This window comes from Pyrus communis, chromosome 15, assembly GCF_041283825.1.
Source record: "Pyrus communis isolate YQ-2024b chromosome 15, ASM4128382v1, whole genome shotgun sequence".
Taxonomy (NCBI): domain Eukaryota; kingdom Viridiplantae; phylum Streptophyta; class Magnoliopsida; order Rosales; family Rosaceae; genus Pyrus; species Pyrus communis.
This window is the reverse complement of record NC_142579.1, coordinates 28,565,912-28,587,117: the sequence shown is the minus strand read 5'-3', so window position 1 is coordinate 28,587,117 and position 21,206 is coordinate 28,565,912. Positions and strand designations below refer to the sequence as shown.

The window sequence follows — 21,206 nt, the reverse complement described above, 5'->3', positions numbered from 1 at the left end:
AACGCTTAGGGAGACCATCAATTGATATCATATTTTATAAACTATATAACGTGGTTGTTGATGATTAGATTGTTTCTACAACTTGGTCCCGAGACCAAATGACTTTTTTTGGTCCAAGCCCAACTGTCTGGCCCAAACAGAGGAAAGAAGAATAAACTCAAATATAAATCTTTGTGATTTCGCGAAATTTAGGGGGAGAAGAACTCCACTGTAATAAACTAGGGATCTTTGAAGAGTAGAAAGCGTGCTCAGTGTAATGAACCCTAAACCCGTAAATTCTCAGTACTTATCTCCTTAAGATTGGAATTCCTAATTGGGTTTCTGAATTGTGAACAGGATAAGGCGTTCTGGGTTGGGTTCTCTGCGTTTTCTCTCGAAGCATTCGAATTATGGAGGGTTTGCAGAAGTTGATTGGGAAAATCCCAAAAGACCCCCCAAAATTGGGCTCCGCTTCGGCTTCCTTCGACCCTCACCGTGGGACTGAAGGTCTCGCCGCCGCTCTGTCTTCCTCCGATCAGTCTCGTATTTTGCTCAACAGACCCGCCAGGTACCTCTAAAAGTTTCAGATATTTTAATGGTACTCTGTAAATTGGGTAGCGTTTGGTTCAGGGTTCTAGAGGCTTGGGTTTTGTGGGGTTTAGCTTTCAATGATTTTCCGTAATCTATTTTTGCGTATTTTTTAAAGAGTTGAGGTTGATGCATTGCTCAGGCATGAGTTTGTTCTTATGTCTACTTGCAGGCAGGTGGTTTCACTGTGGACATGCTCAAAGCTTTGTACACTTTGCTTTGTTGCTGGAATTGTTGTTGGCTATACGCTGAAGCGACGCGTCCGAAGTTGGGCTTCCAAACTTCTCAAGAAGATCAGAGATGATTGATTGCAACTGGATCGCATTATACTGATCCATTTAATGTGTTGTTCTCCAAAGAAGAATGATTCTCCAACAATAGGTGTCTTCTCTAGAGGGTGCAATTTTGATTAGCTTTCCGCGATTATACTAACACTGCTTCCGACGATTCTGACCTGATCAACATATATTGTTACCCTTCGTTTTTTATTATGTTAATGATAATTTTTACAAGCTAACTATCAGCAGTGCCTCTGTTCCCGTGCTTTGGAATTGTTGCATCTGCTGATTTAGCCTCGCTTGCGTGATCAATGTGATATAAGTCGGATGAATTCTGAATATCAACTCAGAAAGGTATCTCTTTTGCTTGTGTTGTCTGCCATGAATACTTGTTCATACTCTCCAGGCTAGGTTCTTGTCATTTTCTTGTTTTTCCATCGAAATTTCAATACGTTGGGTGCATATTCGCTTGAATTTTGTTTCGTCATTGTAGATTCTTATTTTCGTCATTGTCTACGACCAGGACATAAATCTGCAATTCATCTTTCTTCCCATGTTTTACTGAAACTTTGTATTATATTGGATATGTATGAAAAACAGTTACATTTACATCTTTCCAAGCTACTATCCTTATACATTTATATTTATCTTTCTCTACGGATACTCCGTATGATTAGAAAAATATCGCTACTTGGTACTATGACGATGGTGGTCTTCTAGTTTTAGAAATACTCCTTGTGGAATTCAAACCGTGTCGTTGTCTTGTGACTGAGTTCATGTGATAGCACCTTCAGCTCCTTTGCCAACATCGGCATCCCACAGTAGAATACCCCTGCAAATGAGCTGATTCGTTTAATCTCTCGGTTCTTTGTTTCGTTGCTCTACTAGATGCATGATTAGGGTTTATGTTTTTAACATAAAAATTCGGTTGTGGTAGAATATCTTTACCTACTGTTGAATACGGATGCTTGGAAGCTATCTTGGTAAACACTTCTTTCCAATCTGGTCTTGCGAAGTGAGTTCTTACCTGCAATGCATAATTCAATGTTTGAAAGGTCAGTAACTTCTTAAGAACACAATCTACCGTACGTGTCAACTGAAACGGCGATGAGGATCATACTCGGGTGCCAGACAGGATGTCGACGCCATGTTTGGCGTGGTTTAGAGCTTGTACCATGGTGATTAGAGTCGACCTAGCGTCACCTTCTTCGTAGACACTCGTAAGATAGTTGTGTAGTTCAATCTGACCCTGTAACAAGAAAGAAGGTTAACAAACTAGTAACTTAGCAGTAGCACATCAGCAAGGTCGAAGAGAATTATGACGTAAGGTGGTACAGAAGTTAATTCATTACTTTGTGATCCATTTCTGCAACCTCATCCATGACTCCTTTAAACCACTCAAAGGAGCCAAGCTCTCTGGTAACCCAATAGAAGTGAGCATTCATAGTCCTCTGCGATTTCTTCTTGTCACCGGGCGTCAAACTTGAAGACGTAAAACTATTTTGGCTGTCGTCTGATCTACTAGTTTCTGTATTTGAATCCTAGTTCATGATCAATGCATTTTAACTTAATCGTCAGAAAGGAAAAATCTATCGAAACACTGAAAAGTTTGTACTCAAAGAGTCGGATATTATGAACTGTACCATTTGTTCTTGTGCCGTTCTTGTGCTGTTGAGGAGATCTCGAAGAATGCTTATGAAAGGGGTAGCTCCAATCCCAAGCCCCACGAGGAGCAAGACATCGTAGCTCTGGTAGTCCTGCGCTGGCGCCCCATATGGACCGTCGATAAACAATCTGGGTTGGCTGCATTGATGTTGCATGTAACGTTAATAATCCCATGCATATACAGAACCTAAATCTCGGACGGTGAAATATTGATTAGGTGTGTTCATACCCTCTCCGATCCAGATTTCGAATCTGAACAAATCTTGCTGAATGTACTGCAGGGGATGAATCATCTTCCTCCGCTATGGCTCGCTTCAATTCTCGAGTCCAGTCCCCTACTGTTCGGATGTGAACGCTGAGATACTCATCTCCTGGCGCTGAGGTAATGGAAAATGGATGCCTGTAAATAATAAAGGATCGAGAGGTTTAGTATTTATAGTTGTCGGGGTGCTTTTCTAATTTACGTTTCATGATAGACGAAGTTGTATAAGAATCAGACTCACCATTCAAATGGGGAGATTGTAGGGCATTGTAGAAATACGTACTGCCCACTTTTGTACTTAAATCCAGGTGGTTTGGACATGATTAAGCTAATCACATTTCCGGGTAGGACGGAAACCTGTTAACACGGTCAGAAATCAACGATCGCAAAAGTATATGAACAGTCGACAAAAAAAATATGAACAGATTTGAGTAAATTTTTCTTACCTTGAAAATCTTAACAGAATAATGCTTCGATCTACAAGTTCGCAGACTGCGTTCTGCCACATAGAGCAACAATGGAACAAAGATGTACATCCATGTCTGCTAAGTAGGAAAACATTTATTACTTGATGCAATCAGTTAATAAGTAAATGAAATTTGCTTTGTAATTTTCCTGTGTTATTGTTCAAGTTTCTTACCGTTTTCTCGTACCACTTGTGGGCTAAATACAAGCAGCTTCCATGTATGATCAGCAATATGTAGACAAGACCTAGCAGATGATGAGAATACCAGAACGCATTAAACCCAGTCAACTTGTTGAACGGAGCAGGAAGCCTCACCATGTTCCTCCGAAATCTACGTGCTGCTAGAGTGAATGAGATGGCTATTAAAATCACCATCAAAATTCCAGTCGTGCCTTCAGTTCCGGTGAGTAGGAATTCATAGGTGGGCTTTTTGTTGTGGAAATCTGAGGATAGCGGTGCAAATTTTTCTGGCGATGAGTTTACTATGCGAGGAAAGTCGCATGCCAGATGGTTCCCGGCGTGAATGATTATTCCAATTGCTATAGCAAATGCAATTATCTGTGGTAAAATAAGATCAATGCAAACAAAATGTCAAATTGTTGTGTCTCAGGAAAAAAAAACGCATAGGACCGGCTACAAATAGATAAAAAAATGGCACTAAATTGTAGTTTAATATGACTTATTGTCTATTTAGTATCCCCAAGGTACTGAAGATTAGTGCTTATACCTTGTGGAAATTAATGTTGTCATCAAAAGGGATGAAGCACCTAGCTCTTGTGGATCGAAGCCATGTCAGCGTGTTTCGACAGACCGGTAGGAGTACGAGAGCCATGTTAAGCTTGAGAGTCTCTGCAGCCCCTTTGGCCACTGGCAAGCAATAGTGCATGACCTGAAATGCAGCCCTATTTTTTCTGTATTGGTAGAATTTCCAGCCAAAAAGGGAAGCCATTGCAACAACCCACAGCAGTAGAATCCAACCGCGCTGCCAGTTCTCGAGTATGAGACACTGAAGTGAACGGCTCAGTCTCCGGACCAGATTCTTGGGCTTCAAGGAACTGAGGTTCTGACTCCGAGATACACTTGCTGTGCTCAATGGTCTGCTGTAGTTTAAGTACACATCTCTTTGTAGAAGCAATGCTTCCAATTGCCATAACTGAGTAAATGGTAAAAGATTATTAATTGTCTGATTTAGAATCCCACGAAGACGAGGAAACTTTTAAATGTGATTGTCACACTATCAACGTTTATAATATGAGTGAATTAATACATCACGTGACGGTGTGATAGTCACAGCTTTTATTCGAAGGTTGTATTAATTTTACCTCAATGTAACCGAAGTTTTCGGGATCAAGCTCTTCCATTATTAATGAAGCATAATCTTCAGCTTGTTCTTTCAGCTTAGATAGCTTGTTTGCAGAAGCACTGAGCATTATAAGCTGTAATTGAACAAAACAAAACGAAACTCCATAAGAAACTGATGGGATTTTTTTTTACTTTTACCGCAGTGAACAATTTTTACCTCTCGAACTCCTTCCCTTGTGATTCTTCCATCGTCATTGCTATCTGCCCTGAAAATTAAATCGGAAAATTTAATAAGAAAACAACTTTTGACCAACTAAACACCCAAAGAAAGTGATCAGATCTCTAACTTTCTTGTTTTTCTATCCAACCAAAAACCAAAAACCATGAGCCATTTTTCTATTCTTTTTTTTTACCAAAAAAATACATTTCCACAAATAACAGAAGGCAAAAGCTACACGCATTTAAAAAGCATTTAATTACCTAACTTTTATTTTAGAGGCACTGAGATGGGAAAGGTTGAAGTAGATAGAACACACAAAGACACAACATAGTTTAACCTATGTGGGTAAAATTCTCTCTTTTTGGTCAACTAAACACAAAACTCACACCAACACAATGCACAACTGCAAAACGCAAAATGCCAAAACACAATACAATCAAACACTCCAAGACGATTAGATTAATAACTTTCCAAAAGGGGGTGACTTGTGAACCCCCTTTTGAGAATCAATCACTTGATTTGTTGAGTTAATCTTAACTGATACAATTATAATGAATTTTGTTACGATCAATTGCGTGTAAGCTCTTAACAATTTTTTACCATAAAATTATGTGAAATTCATGTATACATGGAATGACAAGCATCTGCATGTCATTGACTTTAGCACCCTTCACTAACACGCTAATATAAAAGTTAAAAATATCAAAAGAAAAGAAAAAAGCAAACATAAGTTAGGTCTGTTAGCCATGGTGCATGTCCCCTTGTATTCAAGTTTCAGTCACCTTAAGATGTATGACACTAGTTTAGAATTAGAACTCTGTCCGTTTGGACGGTGGATTTGTTCGAAGCAAAATCAGAGAAACCTAATCAACGGCTGAGAAAATAGAGAAATGAGAGTGAGAAACCCACATGTCAAAGAAGATTTGAAGGCGCGCGTCGAAGCTATTGTCGGAAATCTGCAACCAAAAGTCGCGAAGCTCCTCTTTCGTAATTTTGCTTATCTTCTGCCGCCGCCTTCTCGCCAATGCATCAAATATCCCCACCGCAAACTCCTCCGAGTCCCCCATCCCTTCATTTATACAAAATATCATTAATCTTTTTCCCTCGCAATTTCCGGGAACCAAACAGACAAATTAAATTAATGTCAATCAATGTTAACTTATTAAACTTAGTTAAGATCAATTAATTAAACTCTTAATATACCTATACATTCACCGAAGTCTGCACTGGCGAGCAAGCCGTCCTTGGCGAGCGACTCGAACCTCGCCTCCACTTGCTGCCACTGCTCCGCCGCGTCACTTCCTCCGGCATTCGTCTTGCTGATGAATCTCAACCCATTGAGAGCTCTCTGCGCGCTCGATCTCGTCCGTTGAAGCTTGGCCTTCATCCTCCTCGCCTCGCGAGCCGACAGAGTGAACTCCGCCACCGACTCCGAGTTCGACGCCGTCGTCCTCGAAGACGCCGATTTCAACCACCCGAACGTCCGCCGAATACTCCTCGACGTCGCCGAAAGACTCCTCCGTAAAATCCCGTTCGCCGCCGCGGCCTCCGACGACGTCAAGTCATCGTTTGCGGGAGCGACGCTGCACACGACAATTGAGCCGTCGTCGTCATCGTCGAGCTCCAATGTGACTTCGACCAAGTCCTGGTTGAGGTCGTTGAGAAACTTCGGCAGCATTGCACCGCCGACCGACGACGGCGAGGAGTTTCCCGGTAACTCAAACCCGTGGCTGTAAGTCGACCGCTTCGAGCTAAACGACGCGGTTGGCATCATTGTTTAATTATTATAAGTCTTGAGGTTTTTTGTTTGCTTGAAAAATTGAAATGCTGAGGATTTTTCTAGTTCTAGAGAGAGAGACAGAGACAGAGAGAAACAAGATATGCACCTCTCAACCAATTCGTCCCCTACAATTTCAACGCAAGTCGTGCTACCTCTCTCTCTAACTCTCTTTCTCTCTCTAAAGAATAGTTGAGTTTTTGCTCAAGAAGCAAATTTGTCCCACAACAACAATAGATTTCCACTTACTTATAACAATTATATGATCTTTGAAGGGAACGGAGAAGGTACGTACTATATATTACTTCCCAGTACTATATTTTTGCCGCCAATTTTTTTGCGTACATATAAAGTGTGTTATTGAGATTTGATGATTTTGTAATGATTTTATAGGAGGAGCTTACCATCTACAATTTAAGAAGAAACAATGATTACGTTAATTGGAATGTTTAGGCTAATTGTACATGATTATTGTACATACGCACATGTTGTATAGATAAATATTTATATTTCTCCAAGACAAAAACCCTAAAATTTATCTTTTTCTACCAACTACACTCTTGAGTTTCACATTTTAACTCTAAAGTTGTTGTCGTAAATTTAGACTTGTATTTTATATTCTTTTGTTACATATACATTGTATCATACTCATGCATGCATATATAGTAAACTTATTAAACTCAATTCTTCATGTATTTTACGTAAACCAATCGAGTTATTTTGTATGAGTAATATATTTTGCCCTTATGGTATCATTACGACCATCAACTAGCTATGTGATTGAAATGAGAACCATGAAGAACTAATTTCGGATTAATGCTAGGAAGAACATATGTAGTAAGTTGAGTGATGTGTACTGATTGTATGCATCATTTTGTAACATCACGTGATACAAAAAAATGTGTTATACTGTTACTCCAAGCAATGCTCATAATATGAACATGTATACATAAATGGTTAAAATGCGTATTATCCTAATAATTGACTATAAAATAAAAAAGAATACTATATATATGTATGTGTGTGTGTGTGTATGTGTATGTGTAGGGGTTAGTAATGCTTCATGGCATGTGTAGGGTTAGTGATGCTTCATGGCCACAAACTAGGGCAAGGATTTGGTCTACATAATCACCTATTCAAAAGGAAGCATTGTTCTATATAATTTTCAGACAGTTTTATATTCTCTTTATATATGTATTATTGATGAATAGTTATGCACAGGGCATATCCGGCCGTTGGTTCTTTCACTATTTTTATGCATAACAATTGGCCATCAATGGCTTCTCTTATTTTATACTTAACAATTGGACATATTGGAAGTGGTCATCACTATTGTTGAGCAGTCAGTCTCAGACTCGATTTTTTATACAAACGTAACCACATAGAGATTACCCAGCATAGCTTAATTACCTGCTGGAACCAAACATGCATGCATGCCTCTTTTTATTTACGTGTTGTCATTGTCTTTGACTGCTTAAGATTCTAAACAAGTTTAATAGGTGTTTGACAAGTACATTAGCTATTTAGTTAAATTATTTAAATTGGATTAATAGGATCCCTTGATTAATGAGTAGAATTGGGATTAAGTCTCATTTTTCAGTTTTAGAGAGGAATACCACTACACCATAATACTAAGTGGCACTTATATTATATGTATATATGTATAAGAGCTAATCTTGATTAATTTTTTATACAATTTAATTATATAAAAAATATACATATGACCCTTTTTTAGAAGACTTATCTTCAATTTGTAATTATTGTTAACTTAATTACATGGTTTCGAATAGTACGCATATATGCAGACCAATTTACACACACATATATTATGTGCATATATATACAAGTGCTAATCTCGATTAATTTTTATATACAATTTAATTATAAAAATATACATATTTAAAAGTTGGTATTTGTTGTTATAATTAAGTTGTCATATATACGTACCCTCGTTGAATTTGTTGCAAAACCACCCATTTAGGAAGATGCTTTAACAATACTCTTTCATTGTCCGAGCTAAAAAATTCTACAATGACTCTTTTGCAAACGTTGAAAGTTAAATCTTGTGGCTGTTTGACATAGCTAATTAGAGCATGGCTTCAATTTGAAACATGTTCCCTCATAGATTTCGGACAGGTTTATAAAATTACTTCTAATACAATTCAGGTACCTCAACTAGTCAACTCTAAAAATCAGTTTTTAAACCCATTAAATTGAGAGATATTGTCTCCAAAGCATGTTCTAGATTGTATATATATGTGAATTAGATTATTTAGCCAAGTTAGCCTATATATATGTGTGGCAGAACACCATTAACACAACACGAAGATGCTGGTGCTCCAAATTTATGCTTTCAGTTGGTATTAATTGTGTATGAATTAGAGGGCATATTTTTTATAGTCTTCTTATTAGAAGGTTCGTGTCTTCCACTCCTGCCGCCCATGAGGCTGCTCGTAATACACTTCACATCAAGATAGAGATTGGAGATTTGGCGTTGCCCTAAAGTCACACGTATAACACCCTTCCATTTATTACTACGTATACTAGTTTTTTTTTTATTTGATAGAGAACCAAAATTTGTTTATAACCAAGCATTGTTCTATTTGTTAATATCATGTTTAATGTTATATTGCACAAATCTCATAATAAAAATCGTTTATTTTTTTTAATCATCATTTAAAAAAATTAATGTGCTTTAAAGGCTTAAATTCAATGCTTGATCTCAAATTCGATTTTACGTGACCACGTATTGTTAATAACAAGTAACTAAGAGAACATGATTCAGTAAGTAGATAACTAAGGTAGTAGCCTCAACGTTTATTTGACTACTGTAGCTTTTGCAAACTAAGAAAATAATTAACGTTTGGCTTCAACTTACTACTTGTCAAACTATTATTGGTTACAATTGATGTTAAAAATATGTATAGATACGGGCAATAGTGCTGGAATTTGGACCGTAAAGAATTGGTAAATTATATGTATATACTGTACACAAAGAAGAAACAAACGAATGAAGTTAATTATGTCATTTCGATGCTGTTCAGATAAGTTAGGTACGGATGATGACAAATTATTGCTTAGGTCGAACTTAATTTACTTGTCACTCTTTGAGTCTCTGGCTCAGCTGATTTGTTATAATATGATTTAAATGCAAATTACTTTCAAAAGTTCTGCATGCTATCTCATCTGAAATGCCAGATGAGTGAAGTAACTCAACCAACCCATTGACTTTAACAAGTTTAATTACAGAGGTATTTATCTTTAGAGTAATTTGACAAGTTTAATTACAAGCACCAGAGATGCCAAGACATATGAGGGAAGTAACTCAACCAACCCATTGCCTTTATCAAGTTTAATTACAGAGGTATTTATCTTTAGAGTAAAGTTAATACTTTACTGTTACTGTTTTGAGAAAATTTTGAGTCCGACGGTCACAATGCTATGTCTGATGTTACTAATGAACATGTATCATATGTGTGGATGCAAATTTGGTACACAACTGATTTGACAAAATTTTACTTACAAGAGAACAAACCATTAGCCTAATTGACAAACATCCTGAAAAAGACAGAGGGTGTCTGTCAAAGGGCCTCCACTACCTATGAAAAGTAGTAGAGAGAAAAAATAAAACTTGAGAGTGTTCTTGGCAATAAGTGGCGATTACGGTTTTCTGACTTGGCTATTTATAGAGAAAACCCTAACAGGCAGCTGGCTGGGAAGGTTGCTGAGCATACTAGGTAGTCTTTGATTATGCAAGTCAATCTCCGCAGTCCTGCTAGCTACCAGTTCTAAAAGTCCATGTTGGTAAGAGCACAGTTGTGTCGGACACCCAAAGAGAAACTCTGGAAAGTTGGTGTCCTACCACCATTGGACTGCGGAGACTCCGGAGGTCAATGGCATGCTATGTTGTAGGCGGCCTGGAGAGCTCATAGTCCGTTAGCATAAAAGTCCAATTATTTTAAGGCATTCTACGTCTTTTTCTCTTAGGGTAATTTTGCGGTCCACTTACGACGGCAAGGGTAAAACCGTCTCATAGAGCATATAGTCCACATGTTCTTCTCCTATTGGATGTGGTTATTTTATTTTTCCACAATACGTACAGAAATGTTGTGAAAATTTCATGTATTTAAGATATAGTGTTAACAAATAAATATACTTATTATAATATGAGTAAGCTGATAACACCACATGACAATATTTCAATATCGAAAGGCTCTTGTTAGAACGAGAACATTGTAAAAAAGGGAAGGTTCTGTACTTTCAAAACCATTTGTTCTTGGATTGTGTTATCCATATACCCATTTTTACCTTCCACACACCCCTTGTTAATATTTGTCTTTTAATCTTCTTCAATTCATTCGATTCGCGAGCTGAAAATTGAAAAAGATGTGAAGGAGGTAAAAAAGAATGTGTGGATAGCACTACCCTTTATCTTTAACTAAATTGTTCCACAAATTTTTAATTAAACCGTCAATTGCATGAAGTTATCGGTGTCTATGAAACTTTTCTTGGTTAAAAATCACATTAGAGTTCGTACGTACTTGAAATCCTATAGCAAATAAAGAAACATTTTCATATGTATATGTATGTCCTAGCTCATCGATCTTGTACTCCCTCTCCCTCGTACTGAAAATATTGTACTAGGCAACAACAACATTAAATAAATTAGAGAAATTAAGATTTCTTAAGCAGCATTTTGGTCAATTAGGTGGAACCTACTAATCAACTAGAACCAAAATGCATGTCTTAATGTGGACATTTTTTGATGGTGATACATGCTGGGTGTGGCAAAAATCTAAGTTTCGAAGCAAGTCTGTGGAATGACACTGACACAAAATCTATATGTTGAGTTTAGTCGCTCAGTCCACCAAGTAATTTAATCCTTCAAAATCAAGCAATTGAACTCATAGCTACTCGTGAACTTCGTGTCCCTTCTCATTCCATTCATTTTATTTGCATGTTTAAATCTCAAAAATTCAAAATTGCCAAAAACCTAAGCAACAAAATAATAGTAATAAAGTAATCAGCAAGAACAATGGCGGGTCCATGGTTTTTTGTTTTTTTTTTGTTTTCAGGGATCAACTTGTGCACTAACATGAACCTAAGAAGCTTAAAAGATAAGTAAACAGTCCATTTTTGCTTACTTAACCCTAATGCAACCCTACCTCGATTTAGTATCGTGTCATGTTGTTAGAGTAAAATGAGAAATATAGAGAATAATCCGAATGATGACTTTGAGGTACAACTTGAATCATTTCCATAAAAGGTTATTTGCACCCACTCAAATGAGTTTGCTAAAAGGTTCTTGGCAGTCACTCCAGGATACAACAAAGTATGGAATATTCGATTAGCAAAACCGAATTGTATTCCCTTAGAAATAACTAGAAAGAAATTGTATGAATGTGATGGAGAGAAAAGAAAGCAAGGAATGTAGAAACAAATTTTTGAAAATTGTGTGGGAAACATTATGCCACAATAGGTATTTATAGGCATTAAAGTACTCGTTCATCGAGTCCCTTCATTTTAGTTAAAGATATACAACCCTTCTTAATAGTGTTGACTCAAAAGACATGTCTTCTATTTAAAATTTTCAGAAAATAAAGTTTGATTATTTATATCTTTTAATTCTACTCACACAATTTAAGAAGCATCATGTTTTTTAACTAAAAGTTGTAACCATTAAACTAATTACATTTGTTGCGCACTACAGCATCCTTTATCATACACGCACACGCTGCACAATGCAGCACCAAGTCATTATATATATATATATGTGTGTGTGCGTGTGTGCACATATACAAAATAATATATATATATATATATATATAATTTATATATATTTATTATTGAAATCTCTAACACATGAGTCCAAGGAGGATGCATTCTTTGAATAAATTTTTTCTCACTGCATTCTTTGAACTATACATGGTTTTTCTTGTTAGAATTTTTTTGAAGGGGAGTAAGGTTACACCAAGATTATGATTGAGCAGGGACTCATCAATAATAAACACAAATTGCCAATGAAAACCAACAGTTTCTCTATAGACCCAAAAAAAACAAAAAAAAACAAAAAAAAACCAATAGTTTCTCAACAGAATATTGTTGGACTGTATTCCGGAACTTAATTAGGTGAAAATACCGTGAAATGATGATCTTCACGAGTTTTAGTTAGGTCATATCGGGCTCAAGAAGCTGAACTCTATATTACTGACTTTGCTCAAATCTATGTTGATCTCAATTATCTGGCCCAAAAGATAAGAAAATCTTTGTAATCCCGGAGGCAAATTAGTGGCCCAAGTCCAAATATCATACTTTTCAATAGTTGGCGGAGGCTGCTGAGCTCCTCACCAGACTCTGTGATTTTTCTTACATTGGTTTGGCTTCTATACTCCTCCAATGAAAGCAAATAAAAAACAATTTGTAATATATTCAGCTTATAGTGTAAACGGCTAAAAGAGGAGTCTCAACATCGCTATTCTTAAAGAACTGTATATTAGCGCAGTAGTAAGTCATCTATCTATCTTATGATTTGAGAAAAATTCTACTATATAAACAACAATGTATTGCATGCGTTACATTTTTTAACCATTCAACATGACATTATTCATCTTTCCCTCACATGATTTAGAACGATAATCACCGTTAATTTAGTAATGTATGTTAGACATTGTTATACAATAGAAAAAAAAATGCTTTGAAGTTAGAATGCATCCCTTTTTAAGTTTCATAAAGTAGCTTTTAGCATACATACTCCGATTTGGAAGCTTAAATATAATTATATAAATGTTTATCCTCTCCATCCTTATCAACAAATGTGGCTGGTAATGTATCCTTAAAAATGAATTCATCTTTTTGGTCAGCTCAAAAACAATTCCTCTACATGTGCGAGATGAAAGAACACAACGATGTCAATGAGTGCATGAACATGCATGCAACACAGATTAAGACCTACATTTGTTATTTTTAAATGCTAACTTTTAGAGATGAATTATAGTGTGGGGGTGCTAATCACGTCGAGAAAGGGTTTCTGGTCTGATAAATTAACGAAAGGGATTTTTGGCAAAAAAATTAAAAAAAAAGGGCGGGGGACTTTAACAAAAAACCAAATTTTTACACTAACAAGTCAATCTTGATACTATTCACTTTACCATTTATTTTGTCTTTATCATTAGAACTCAAAGTTTTCAAGCTCTTTTCATTAGTTTTTCTAAAAAAAATATTCATTCACCAAGCCTGCTACATGTTGTCACTAATTTTTTTTTTTTTCAAACATTTTTTATTTGACTTTGTGAGTGTCATCATCTAATGTAATGTGTGGGTGCAAAGTTGCCTAAAGTCGTCAAATGCTACAAATTAAGGGTACGTACTAGCTTATAATATTTAAGCTACGAGACACATAAGGAGTGTCATTACTCCCCTTTCATGTCTCATAACTAGTAAAATTAGCTACGAGACACAGAAGGATACACTATTTGGGAACAGCTGATCCTTGGCCCTATTAGTAGTGTTACAATCATTTGACTTCAAATAATTTATGTTATTGTTATGTTCTCGATTGTTATAAAGAGGTGATATTGACGCTATCGAAATGTTTCAACATACTTTCGTTATTGTTTCTTTATTCTTTTATTTTTAATTCAACTTTCAAAACTTCCCTTTTGTGTAGTTGATACGAAGAAGAGCATATGGCTAAAAGATCAAAAGAAATCGATGAATGCAAATCAACATTTTAGGAGTGAGAAACGAAATTAGAAAAAAACGATGTTATGTGTTTGTGTTTTGTTATGATTTAATGATTCCGTTAAACAATATGTATTTCCTAAAAAACGATCTTATGTGTTCGTATTTGTGTTTTGTGACGTATCTAAAAAGAAAAAAAAGAAAATACCAAATAAAAAACTAATGACTTGACATCTCATAAAAAAAGACTTGGCATGGGATTGTACCATGGAGATTCCTCAAAGCACGTGGAAAAGCCAAAACTCAAAAACGAAAAGCAAAAGGCGACGCCATTATGCACACGAAAGGTCGTTCAAAGTTGAGAGCCCATCAGCTATAAATATGCTCCTCTGTTTTTCATAACATCTCCTCTTCCAAGTCCTCATAATTTTCCAGTTCATCAAACATAAACACACTTTTCTGTTTTTTACCTTTTTTTTTGGTCTCACGAGAAAACAAAATTATATAATTTATTTTGATATAGAAGAAGAGAAGCCGTTAGGTTTGCTTGGTTCCTAGGAAAACCGAAAAAACAGAGCCCTCCGAAAGCGTAGGCAGAGCAAGTGAGAAAGGAAAATTTGCTTCCGAAAATTGATGGGCTCACAAAAGTAGTAAAACTCCCAAAACATTCATCTCCTTTTTCTCTCTGGGATTTATTATTAATTATTATTATTAGCAATATTTAGAATTTTCTGAATACAATCTCTCTCTTTGGAGACCTAGAGCTCGCTCCGTTATTTCCTTCCGAAGCTCCCATGGCGTTTCTTCTTCGGGTTTGCAGCTGATGTTCTCCCCCTCCTCAGGTAACTGCATGTTTATTTGATATTCATTATTTGGATTCGTGCGTTGAAATTAGAATTTCCATATTTTTTTATTTATTTTTTTACTTTGTTGCATTTTGATGTTATGTTTTTGGCAATATGCGTTCTTTTGTTTTTTTTTCTTTTGTAATGTTGGATTTATGGGATTTCTGGAATCTGAATCATCATACATGCAATTTTTTTGGTGGAGCAATTTGGGTTTTTCAATTTCAAATCTGGCCTCTTTGTTAGCCAAAAATGAAGAATTTGAACCAAAACTTAAAAATTGGGATGAAATTTAGATGCTTTATTGAATTTTCACAAGGAAGGATAAAACATTTCACTTTACGGAATACAGAAAATATTGAAGAATTATATTACCCATGTTGCTATTTCATCTTACGTGAATGTATAATCCTAGAAATTAATGTAGGACTGGTTAAAGTTTGGAACTTGGTTGCAGATGTGGGCGTAGGCACATTGGCTAGAGCTGATGTGCTCCTCCGCTATGCACCCAAGTTCAAATCTTCCTTCCTACACTTTAGATTAGTTTAAAGTAGAATATCATTTATATCAAGAACAAAAAAAGGTTCGGAACTTGGTTGTATACTTGGTAGATTTGGCATAAAAGAGATAATGATCATGATGATTTGAATTATAATGATGATGTTGATTTGAATTAATCCTTTCATAGTGGAAGATCTGATGAGACGTTGTGTGGAATCGGACAATCTGATATCTGTGTTGGGATTCTTTCAACAATTGTGGTAAAACCTGTAGCAATGAATGAAAATGGTGGCACCAAGTTGACTGGAATCAGGCAGATCGTCAAGTTCAAAGAAATCCTGCAGAAGTGGCAAGCCGTCACGCTTGGCTCGAGGGCAAACAGCCCCCGAGCCAACAATAGTCCCCATTCTGAAAGAAGAGGAGGGGATCCCCATTCTGAAAAAAGAGGAGGGGAGAGCACCACTCCCTCTGAACGAGGCCATGGGGGTATTTCACCGGCAATTAGCCAGAGGCTAACAAATGTTATTTGTGACTCGGATGAGGATATATGCTACAGTCCCGAACCGCCACATGATATCCCCAAAGGATATTTGGCGGTTTATGTTGGACCGGAGCTTCGGAGGTTCATCGTTCCCACTAGCTACCTCAGTCACTCCCTTTTTAAAGTACTGCTGGAGAAGGCTGAGGAGGAATTTGGGTTTGATCATAGCGGCGGGCTCACAATCCCATGTGAGACTGAGACCTTCAAGTACCTCTTGAAGTGCATGGAGAACCATCAGAAAGCTCACCCCGATGACAGCCCAGGTAAAAAACCACATACTTTAACTACCTTCACATTACAGTGCCTTCTAGATCAAGTCATCCTCTTTGATACCCAAAATGAATTCTAAAGTTCTCTCACCGGCAGTATCTCAAGTCAATTGCACACTCCCATGCGTTTTTAGCTTAATTTCTCGTATGAATGTTCGTGATTATCCTGGGATACCGACACGGTGACATCCCAAGTGCACGAGCGTATTCCAAAAGCCCTTGATCCGTTTTCAATTTGATGGATCTACGTTGCATATTAAGTATTTATGTCTTTCTTCACGAAATAGGTTGCTAGTTTTATTGATGTTGTTAATTTGGTATTGTTGGTGGTTTTGCAGCCGGAGACTGGAAAGTCATTCAATGAAGAGTAAGTGACTGTGATGAAGTTTCTTATTAGTGGTCCAGGTTTTTAGGGGTGTGATTTTCTGGTGTAAAGCAGGGTCTCCTTGTATTCAGACATCTTTTTGCTTTTCTCTTTTTCTTTTCTTTTTTTTTGAATTAACAACAATTACAGAAACTTTAGTTAAATATTTTTTAACCTCTCTATTTTTTTCTCTGATTGATTGTTACCTACATCTTCTGATGTTTGATCCTCAAGTACGAAACACATTTGTCCTCCATCACAATATATGTCCAATATGAATTAATTTCCTAATTAAAATGGTTCCCGGTAACAAATTCTAGCAAGCGTATTTTTAAGTGCTACCATTATATCAAATTTGACGAAATGATTTTGCACACCCTTGTTTATCTCTCTCAATTCTTCTTTGTTTTATTCGATTCAAATGCCTGAAATACACATGGATCTGTGTAATGAGAAAAATAGCATGAGGAAATCACTTTCCGTATAATTTATATCACCTGAATATGTAGAGATGGTTAAAAAAATAAGATCCTCAACTGTCTATATATTTCCAAATATATAATGCATCTGTTTTTTGTTCATTGACAAATAATGGCACATGCTTAAGCTTGAAGACAATATCCATGTACAACCTCTCTCTCTCCCTCTGTGCACATGGTTTCCGGGATCACAATCTTTTAATACATAATTATTTTTCCAATGGCCGTTGCCAATTAAGTTCATAGTTAATATTATATAGAAGCTGATGGCAGTTATCATGTGAAGGACCGAGTAAAATTGCAGACTTTATTTGGACATTAAACTAGCTCAAAGAGTTGTTAATTACAAACAAGCGTGTCTTAGAGACTCGTATCATTTCACCAAATAATCGAGTCCCAGTCTACTCAGATTGATTCTTAAAATATTGGTACCCAAAATTCATCTATAGCTCCAATAGCAAGGCCATCCACAATCATGTTTTTCTTCTGGTATACATGAATAAATCCACAGTCCTCTATACATCACATACACTGTCTGCATGCACTGAGACAATACGAGGAATATTATATATTATACGTGATCTGCCATGATTTTCTATGATTTTGTGTACTATACAAAGCCAGTTTTTCAAATTAAAAGGCTTCTTCCAGCGAATTTTAGTATTCTATGGTGCATTCTGGGCTGTACATGTCGGCTAACTTAGATCACTACTCAACGATTACGAAAAGGAAAAATGTAGCCAAGTTTGAAATTAGTTTGGAAACCCATTTGACACTGGGTTAATTGTTGTTCCACGTAAATATGTGCACATAAGCTTCTAAATTAAGGTACCAAAATATTTCATCACCTCAACCAATCACTAGAACTCTTGACTTGATAGGGAGAAACTAACTTATATCCGGGAAGCTAATATGGTGATATCTCAAACTTATTACGTGTCATTATGTGTTTTGACTATCACGTAGCATCTCATGATAAACTTAAAATGTAAGTTTCTCTGCCGTTAAAGGGGATGATGACATTAATGCTTAAATAACTGAAGAACCACTCGCATGGTTGGAAGTTACTGCAATTGCTTATAATAGAGGAGGAAAACAAAACATTAATTATGGAGAGAATCGTGGTATATAGTTGTTTAGTTACAATGAGAATCGTGGTATATACCTTGCAGAAAGAAAACTCAAATACTATGTGGTGTATAGAAACCCCAATTTTCATTACATAATCTGCGTTCCTACAAGCATACAACATCGGGTAAACTACATACATACGATACAACACTTACATGAGAGCAGATTGATGATGGCTAGCTAGCTAGTTGCCCTTGGCCTTCTACCTAGCATTCCTCCTTTTATTTACTACATTGATACACATATGTATATTTATATACTGATGATATGAGTAGTATACTATATATAAGGGAGAACCCACTTTATTCCTTTGATAAAAGTCAGGCTGAGAAAGGGCTTTGCTCCTTCATCAGATAACATTCGTGCATACTTGGCCCGACCCGATGAGCTCGAACCTGGTCCCATACGCTTGTACGCTCGAACCTGGTCCCATCATCGTCACTTTAATTTCCTATAAACTAATCGTTAATAAATTTAATATGCATGTTATCTTTTTAGACCATCTCATGATGTGAATATATCTAAACTATTGACCAATCAAGTTATTTTGGCTTAAACATAAAATTTCAATGTGGCAATATAAGTCTAGTAAGAGAGGTGCTCATTTGTCCCACTCGGTATGTGCAAGTAGTGACTATAGTCGAACCATCTTTGTCTGTCGATGAGAGAGCCCATGTATGTGTAAGCAAAAACAACCCTTCGTCTCTCCCTCAACGTTCGCTCCAGAAATATGTCACTTGTCCACGTTATGTTGTAATGTACAAACACAAAACCACTCTCATCTTCCACATTTTCCCTGGCATGCGCCGTTATCACCCCCATACCATTTGCAACTGAATGTATCGTCACGAGTCTTAATTTAACTCTTGGACGAGTTATGGGATGGTTTGTGTGATCAGAGTTTGTCATTTTTTTTTTCTTTTCTTTTGATGTCTACCTTATACTTTGGGGTTGATGGGTAATTCATTGTAAAACAGGAGAATTCGTTTTGTGTTAAAAAAAAAAAAAAAAAAAAAAACTCATCACGTGGTAGGGTACTTATGTGAGAGGGACGTTTTGTAGAACGATTGTACATATGCAAGAGTTCTGGGGTAAATATTGAAGGTGGCTACTGTTTATGAGTTGTGAATAACGAGGTGAAGAGTTTGGAGGAATTTGGGTAAAAGGAGGGGTTTAGGTGGACAAAGAGGAGAAGTTGGTGTATGAAAAGTAATAGATGATGTTTTTTCAAGTAGGGAAAGGGGAGGTTGGCAGCAGAGCAGAAGTTTTTCGGCCACGCCCAAAATAGCAAAATGTCCAACTGCTTCTTGGGAAACAGCGTTTGCATTTTTCAGCTACATGGGCTTGGATACTACTTGGGCTGGAAGTACGAACTCTAGCCCATTCATATGGGAATTCATAGGCTTGACGAGGGCTTCTTACTGAAAAAAAGCTGTTAAAGGTTGGGCCAAAAAGCAAATCGGTGCTGCGGCCCCAATGCTTCAGCATTGTTATACCTTGTGATGTCAAGATTTCTATCACTACAATGAAAGAGCACACATGCACGAATTTATTTTCGTCAATGATGCATTACGAATTTATTTTCGTCAATGATGCATGTGTGCTCTAGCGTTGTAATGAAGACATGTTGAAAATGGCATGTTTACTTGTTTGGAGTGGTGTGTATGCAAAGCAGTGGTTGATTTAGAAATTGTATCATTAGTTAATTTTTGTTGAGTTTTGACAGTGAAGCATATTGTTAATCACTTGGAGAGTCTGTCCAAATCTGACAAGTCATGATTTCGACACATGTAAACATCTGCCAATCCATAATGTGAAGGCTCGTCGAAATCTGTCCAGGTCATTTCGAAAAAGACAACTATCACCTATACAAACCTACGCATATTCCCATAGGACCTTCCGAATCATTTTTACCAGCTTCCAGAGAGTCCCAGGACCCTATAGGCCCTTATGGTGCGTTTGTTGTACCAGATTATCTTAAACTAGATTAGTTGTAGAAATTAAGCTGGATTGGCTTGGCTTGAACTAAGCAGAATAAGAATAGTGAAGTGTTTGGTATAGTACCGGACTAAAATATTTTAGGACTCAAATCGTTTTTTTTTTTTTTTTTTTTTTTTTTTCATTTTTAATCCACACTTGCTTTACAAAAGAAAAACTAAAAACTAATTAAAAAATAAATAATAAAAGATCAAATCCAGTAGAACACCACCGTTTTATCCTCTTGACGAAACCGGAATTTGACAATTTGTTCCATCGTCTTCAATCTTCATCTGGGCAATGCTTTTTCAGCCCTCCTGTGCGCCGACCCATTCACCCATCAGAAATAGGACACAGTTGTCAAGCTACCATGGCAGAGCTTCAGCATGAGCTTTGAAAATTTTTATCAAAATTTCTTGACTGCATCCAATGGGCACAACATCAGCATGGAAAAACGGAACAGCCAGATGGTTCTTCTTCAATTCAAGAGAAATAATTATCAATTTTTAAGGCAAATTAACCGAGTTCATAAGCAGCTCTAATTACCAAGTTCATCCCCCAATTCCCATATCGATCTGAGAGAGAGAGGAGACTTGTTTTGGAAGCTCACCGGTAGATCAATAGCTATGACAAAGAACGGTTCACTCCCACCAATTCACTCGAAGGAGACGACGAGGGAAGTAGCGTATTGAGGTTCTTAGCAATCCCATGCTTTTGGGTCGGACTAATTAGGACAACTTAATGAGGCCGGTAGTCCATGCGAGTCCGGGCTAGTCCCATTTAAGATAGTCCATAGCCATGCCAAACATGGGTTATTAGTCTTAGCTAGTCCAATCCTAGCTAAGGAGGTCAAACAAACGACCCCTTAATGGATATGCAGTT

At 36.8% G+C, this 21,206-nt stretch overlaps 3 protein-coding genes across 4 annotated transcripts; 2 read left to right on the top strand and 1 right to left on the bottom strand.

Moving 5' to 3' along the window:
* The first annotated feature begins 198 nt into the window (after positions 1-198).
* Positions 199-1,227, top strand: LOC148690822 (uncharacterized). Its single transcript, XM_088686436.1, has 3 exons — positions 199-253; positions 337-547; positions 740-1,227. Exons 2-3 carry the CDS (start codon positions 390-392, stop codon positions 873-875), a joined length of 294 nt encoding a protein of 97 aa, XP_088542562.1. The 5' UTR covers positions 199-253; positions 337-389; the 3' UTR covers positions 876-1,227.
* Positions 1,228-1,401: 174 nt separating this feature from the next.
* On the bottom strand, positions 1,402-6,772 carry LOC137742518 (respiratory burst oxidase homolog protein E). Its single transcript, XM_068482409.2, has 14 exons — positions 5,964-6,772; positions 5,670-5,829; positions 4,758-4,806; positions 4,561-4,674; positions 3,966-4,391; positions 3,413-3,796; positions 3,219-3,314; positions 3,014-3,129; positions 2,740-2,910; positions 2,489-2,648; positions 2,198-2,386; positions 1,966-2,094; positions 1,794-1,872; positions 1,402-1,677 (listed from the first exon to the last, which is right to left on the bottom strand). Exons 1-14 carry the CDS (start codon positions 6,532-6,534, stop codon positions 1,568-1,570), a joined length of 2,754 nt encoding a protein of 917 aa, XP_068338510.2. The 5' UTR covers positions 6,535-6,772; the 3' UTR covers positions 1,402-1,567.
* A 7,782-nt stretch (positions 6,773-14,554) lies between these two features.
* On the top strand, positions 14,555-16,919 carry LOC137717356 (uncharacterized). Of its 2 annotated transcripts, none has more exons than XM_088685248.1 (3): positions 14,555-15,059; positions 15,837-16,367; positions 16,712-16,919. In XM_088685248.1, exons 1-3 carry the CDS (start codon positions 15,041-15,043, stop codon positions 16,735-16,737), a joined length of 576 nt encoding a protein of 191 aa, XP_088541374.1. In that variant the 5' UTR covers positions 14,555-15,040; the 3' UTR covers positions 16,738-16,919. The 2 variants fall into 2 exon arrangements, with proteins under 2 accessions (XP_088541374.1, XP_068312792.1); XM_068456691.2 differs by having other exon boundaries at positions 14,558-15,059; positions 15,751-16,367.
* Positions 16,920-21,206: the final 4,287 nt, after the last annotated feature.

Bases quoted from the DNA above. Each gene is read 5' to 3' on its own strand.
- LOC137742518 (XM_068482409.2), bottom strand. From the start codon at position 6,534: ATGATGCCAACCGCGTCGTTTAGCTCGAAGCGGTCGACTTACAGCCAC. The intron at 4,807-5,669 runs GTGGGTTTCTCA...TTTAATTTTCAG, and splicing joins CTTCAAATCTTCTTTGACAT to GGCAGATAGCAATGACGATG. The intron at 2,911-3,013 runs GTGAGTCTGATT...TATTATTTACAG, and splicing joins ACAATCTCCCCATTTGAATG to GCATCCATTTTCCATTACCT.
- LOC148690822 (XM_088686436.1), top strand. From the start codon at position 390: ATGGAGGGTTTGCAGAAGTTGATTGGGAAAATCCCAAAAGACCCCCCA. The intron at 548-739 runs GTACCTCTAAAA...GTCTACTTGCAG, and splicing joins TTGCTCAACAGACCCGCCAG to GCAGGTGGTTTCACTGTGGA.
- LOC137717356 (XM_088685248.1), top strand. The intron at 16,368-16,711 runs GTAAAAAACCAC...GTGGTTTTGCAG, and splicing joins TCACCCCGATGACAGCCCAG to CCGGAGACTGGAAAGTCATT.